The 6054-nt window shown below is 36.9% G+C and overlaps 1 protein-coding gene across 1 annotated transcript in view; it reads right to left on the bottom strand.

Annotated features, from left to right (window-relative positions):
* Positions 1 to 8: 8 nt before the first annotated feature.
* The window catches only part of ST13 (suppression of tumorigenicity 13 (colon carcinoma) (Hsp70 interacting protein)), a 36761-nt gene continuing 30715 nt past the window's right edge, over positions 9 to 6054 (bottom strand). Inside the window, 3 exon segments of the mRNA XM_006779649.2 lie at positions 9 to 2210; positions 3101 to 3157; positions 3159 to 3238. Of these exon segments, the coding sequence (XP_006779712.2) occupies positions 2082 to 2210; positions 3101 to 3157; positions 3159 to 3238 (266 nt within the window). The 3' untranslated portion in view covers positions 9 to 2081.

Below are 6054 nucleotides of genomic sequence, written 5' to 3'. Positions count from 1 at the left end.
AGTCAATATCCAGTTTGAAACCATACTTTATTTTTAATGTAGCTAGAAATATCCAACAACTATATAGTTTTAAGCAGGAAAAACTCTTTACTTTTTCCTTCTTACAGCATTATTAGCACAAAAAAAGAACATTTGTTTAAAATGATATATTGAGTTTCTATGAAAATGAATGTATTTTTTATTTGTGGAACTTAAAAGTCTAAAAGCACAGAACACATTTTCAGAAGACCAGTTTTAGTTTTACCCATTTATGGTTAATATTTGCAATGTTAGAATATACTTAGGTAATGTGTAGTCAAGTAAATAAATCAAATAAGGAATTCAAAAGCAACTGGTCTTCTTGAGTTATTATTCACAGCCTACATTGGAAATTTTGAGAAAGAACACACATTAACAAAAAGAACACTGGCAAGCTCAAATGCTAAGTTTATATGCTGAGTATTTTTAAAGGGTTTAAAAAGCATGCTTAATTAGCATACAGCTTTTTCTCCTATATAAGATGCATTTCTATCTGCTTGTGTACAGCAAAGGATTAGAATCTGAATTGACTTGTAATTTCAGATGTGTGCTATTTAAAAAATGTATTCAATGGAATTACTTTACTGTTCCTACCACTGATTCTTCAAATAAGCAAAGTACATTAGCATTTAAATGAAAGATAGGTAGAAACCTAAAAATTCCTTGAACAGTGCCTGGACTTAGTCTCATTTAATATAGGAACTGAATATACAACAGAAAATTTATCATTTTCTTTATCCTTGGAGAGGGAAAAAGAGGTGAAAATATGGTTGCAGTATTTCAGAGCTGAATAACCTTTATAATACCAACAACTCTACAATAAAGAACCATGGATCTCATCAGGTTTATAATTCATGTTGGAGCAAAAACTTAGGTTCCCCTCTATGTATCTCAAGTAATTCAAACCTCAGATTCTCTCCAAAATACAAAGATAAACTCAACTGATATTTCCTAAGTAAAAGACCAAACACCAAAGGGAATCCCTCCTTCCAACATCTTCTGATATAAGATTTCACCAAAGTAGAAATCTAATACTTAAATATGAATTCTCTTGGCCAAGTAGGAAACTACAGCTGTTATGGGTATTACCCTACATAGTCAGTCACTATATGTATTACATATTAAATTAAACCCAGCATTAAATATGCTTGCACAATTATGCTGTGAATTATTCACTAGCAGTGATGATGCTAGTGAAAAAGGACTATCTTTAGCCCAAGAGTAAAGGGGAAATGTAAAAACAAGTAGAAAGCTGACAAAGAGTTGGTTATTTTTTGACCAGAAAAGGTAATTTTAAACATAGAAATATAAAAAGAAAAGTATTCCTTATTTCCCCTATGTGGAAATAATATGAAACATTTATTTGATTTATCAGACAAGAACAGAGATAAGTAATCCAACTCTACAGTAGCATTATAAAAATCACCCCTTCACCAGTGTAAGATTTAAATGCATCTGCACAAGGATACGTGTTATAGAAAATGCAGTAAGATTGCTGCTGCCCTGCCTAGTACTTCCAGTCCCTACCCAGGTCCCAGTAGTTTTATCAAAATAAATCTTTTTTTTTTTTAAAATAAAGCATTTAAAAAGAGAAATCGAAATGGTTACAATATATGGTTACTGAGGTAAGCCATATATCTAACTCACACTTTATTTAAATGTTGTATTTGCTTTCCACTAATAAACCTTTACTTCACTCTGAGCAATAAATCTTCCATCCTGAAGTATCTTTTGCCCAATTAATTCAAAGGAAAACACCAAAATGATTAGTAAAGAAAAATGTAGGGTTTAACACACCCTTTTAATTTGTTTTTAAGTATTAAGGTTTAAAGTGTTTAAACTTTGTAATTCCTAGTAGGAAAACATTATCTGAATGAATACCATAATGGCAAACCACTGTAAAATGTTACAGCTGCGTTTGGGGCAGAGGGGTCGGGATTCTCTTCAAAGCACCCCAGCTTTCTTCATGAGGTCAGAGGTACACTGGTTTGTATTATTGCGACATCCATTGGGTGATCCAAGTTGCTTTTCCTTCAGCAAGGGCTTTATTTGTCACAAGAGCATTATGCTGGCCCCCCAAATTTGGCTGACAATTTACTGATGAGATTCATAACCTTTGGGTTGCTCTGATATTTTGACATATTTGCTGGGTTCTGAGCCACATCCTGGAAAGCCACCATAACTTCTGGATCCTGCAAAGAAAGGTTTTGTTTTAAAGTACTTAAAAGTTTTATGGATCAACAAGTTTTTATCTTAAATCCTACCTACTTATTTAGACCTATAATTTTGCCATGGTTAAGTTATTTGGGATTTAGACAAGTCCCAGAACTAGAAATATTATTAAATGTGCACTTCAAAGTCACTCAATTATATCATTTTACCTAATGAAAAAAAACATATCAAGTCTTGATATAAAGAAAAGGACAACCAAATACAATTACCAACTATTACAAAGTATTTCCTATAAAACAATTTTTTTAAAAATATATTTTATTGATTCTTTACAGAGAGGAAGGGAGAGAGATAGAAAGTTAGAAACATCGATGAGAGAGAGACATCGATCAGCTGCCTCCTGCACATCCCCTACTGGGGATGTGCCCGCAACCCAGGTACATGCCCTTCACCGGAATCGAACCTGGGACCTTTCAGTCCGCAGGCCAACGCTCTATCCACTGAGCCAAACCGGTTTCGGCTCCTATAAAACAATTTTTAAAAATTTAAGTGCCCTGGCCAGTGTGGCCCAGTTGATTGAGCATTATCCCATACACCAGTAGGTTGCTGGTTCAATTCCAGTCAGGGCACCTGGCTGGGGGTTCAGGCTCCATTCCTGGTAGAGGGCCTGCAGGAGGCAGTCAATAGATGTTTCACTCTCAGATCAGTTATTTCTCTCTCTCTCTAAAAATAAAAAAATCTTTAAAAAAAAATTTTAAGCTACTCATTCTCAAAGAAAATGAGTATCACAAGCTATTTGGCAATTCAGATCAATACAACTTGCCTAACAGAGTAACCTCTGTCCCCACACAGAATTATGAAAGAAATGCCATAGTGATATAAAGTTCCACTCTGTTTTTCTATGTCTTACCTGCATGGCTGCAAGAACCTCTGGATCACTAAGAATTTCATTGAGCCCAGGCATTCATTCCTGCCATTCCAGGCATGCCTCCTCCCATTCCAGGCATTCCTCCAGGAAAATTACCAGGCATTCCCCCAGGAAAGCCACCTACAAAAATAAATGAAAAGATTATATAGACATCAACCACATTTTGAAGTAACCTAATAGTATACTATTTTCTACTATGGATGAAAAGGGGAAGTAATAGGAAGTAACTTCACAGGGTGATCCAATCACAAATTCCTAACTGGGTAGGTCACAGTAGTTAGTTAGGCCCCAGGTGTGTAACTTCTTTAGCAAAAGATTTATTTCTTTGCCCTAAGCCAGCCCTGTCTAGGTTAAGATACCTTTGAAGTAAGTACCAACCTTGCTCAAGAGAGCACATAATTTTTGTTAACTCTCCTGTAATCCAATTCCCAATCTTGCTTTTCACCAACTTCATGTAATGTTCCCTCAATTTCAGAAAAGAAATGCATACACGAAACTGCAAAACTGTCATTCTCCAAAGCCTGAGATGAGCAACTCTCATCAGTTTTGACTCAAATAAACTCTTATAAAAAATTCTCTACAGCCCTAACCGGTTTGGCTCAGTGGATAGAGTGTCAGCCTGCGGACTGAAGGGTCCCAGGTTCAATTCCGGTCAAGGGCATGTACCTTGGTTGCAGGCACATTCCCAGTGGGGAGTGTGCAGGAGGCAGCTGATCAATGTTTCTCTCTGATCGATGTTTCTAACTCTCTCTCTTCCTTACTCTCTGTAAAAAATCAATAAAATATATTTTTTTAAAATTTCTCTACAGTTTTGGCCCTGGCCAGTATGGTTCAGTTGGTTAGAGTGTCATCCCATACATGGAAAGGTTGAGGGTTCAATTCCCAGTTAGGGCACATACCTAGATGTTTCTCTCTCACATCAATGTTTCTCTCTCTCAAAATCAATGAACATGTCCTTGGGTGAGGATTAAAATAAATAAATTATCTACAGGTTTGGGCATTTCTTATATCCACACTACCAATTAAAATAACACACATATACATGCACAAAGAAAAAGGAGGTTACGCTACTAAACACAAGGTAGTCTGAACATTCTAACTGGATGTAACAAGATAAAATTTTTTGGATTCAATTTTTTTCTTAAAAAATTAGGCTGTAAATCAGACTTTGCTACCTTCTGGGTTCATTTTTTTTCCCTAGCAATAAAACTCTTTAAAAAAAAAGAAAAAAGAAAAATAATCTTACCTTAAAATAAAAAGCTAACAGTCCTTGGAATTACAAAATTTCTTTAATATTATTTCTGCCTCAATTTAAAGTTAATTCATTCAAGTTTCATTATTCTTTAAAAAATAACAAAAAACTATATTCTTCTAGAGCAGTGATTCCTTTAACAACTACATGGAATGCTTGTTTTAAAAAGCTGTGGATTTTTATCTCCACAATAGAAAGAATCAAAATTTCTGAAAGTGAAACTGAAAATCTGCATTTTTAACAAGCACTCCTGGTGTTTCCTTCTTTACATTGAGAATAATGCTCTAGCAAAAAGGACTCAATACTACCAGCATGTTTTTTAGATTATAAGCCAAAATTATTTTCTACTCAGTTTTTCACATTTTTATGTCCGCTGGAAGTATTCTGAAATAATAATTATACCAATATAATTCTAAAGGGAAATACAGGTAACATCAATGTATTCTACAGATCAAGAGTCACTGTAATTAAGCGCCCTCCTCCAAAGCAAAAGTATGGTACAAAGTCATTACTATCTGGCTCAATAATTTAAACATGTGCATAAGTAACTAACAATCACAGATAAGGAGATCTAAGTGGTCTAAAAGCTTCTCTTGCTGCTCCTACTGACTAAAAAACTGGTTTATACCCATAAAAAAATTACTGACCCAATGCAGTAATAGTTAACTAGTCTGCTTGTCAATCTAGGTAATAAAAAATACATAACAAAAAATTATCTCTACACTAGTCTACATTAGTGGTCACTTTCTAAAACAAAGGTACCTGACATAAGATCATTTATATTTTAAATAGGAAGTAAACTATGAACTAAAATTTTCTTGCCTTTTCTCCAAATTGCACTCAGCCCCAATATATGTTCTTCCTTTTTAGTTGCTTGACACATGACCTTTTAGAATAGAGGCTACCTTAGCCAGTGGCAGGCATATAAACATAAGCAGTGTATGGCTGCTTCTAACCCACCTTAAGAGGAAGCTGGTTACTACTATTAAACAGCTGATTCCCCATTAGAATTATGAACTTAAGAGAGAGCCAAGATGGCGGCATAGGTAAACACCGGAGAATGCTGCCTTGCACAACCACTTCAAAAATACAACTAAAAGACGGAACAGACATCATCCAGAACCACAGGAAGGCTGGCTGAGTGGAAATTCTACAACTAGAAGGAAAGAGAAAAGCATACCAAGACTCAGAGGAGGTGCGGTGCGGAAGTAAAATACAAAGGTGCGGATGTGCATGCGGAGAGGGCTGGTGGCTAAGGACACGGCTGTCTTTTTCAATCGGGAGGGAGTCTCAAGCTCTGAGCTCCAGCCTCGCTCCGGGCGAGTCTCTGGGGACCCAGACTCATACGGGAGAAACGGGACTGTCTGGCATCGGTCGGAACTCGAGGGCAGCTTTCTCTCGGAGGCGCTAACAGCGATTGTCGGGGCCTCTGAAGGCAGGACTGAGAGCAGCCATACTGCTCACTCCGGCTGCCCTGTTGATCCCCTGGGACCCCGCTCCGCCCAAACCATGCAAGGAGGCTTTTGCATATGAAAGGCCCGGCCCTTTGTAATCTGAAACTTACTCAACAAACTGCAGCTGCCCCAACGCCCCAGGGCAACTTGCATTGCTTTACAGCTGGCTTCTGCTGGGTAGCCTCAGGCAGAGGCTAGATTCGCACCTCCTTAGATCCAAGAGCCCGTGT

The sequence above is a fragment of the Myotis davidii genome, unplaced genomic scaffold (assembly GCF_000327345.1).
Source record: "Myotis davidii unplaced genomic scaffold, ASM32734v1 scaffold428, whole genome shotgun sequence".
In the NCBI taxonomy this organism is placed as follows: domain Eukaryota; kingdom Metazoa; phylum Chordata; class Mammalia; order Chiroptera; family Vespertilionidae; genus Myotis; species Myotis davidii.
The sequence above is the reverse complement of the archived record's forward strand: the minus strand, read 5'-3'. Positions and strand labels throughout refer to the sequence as shown.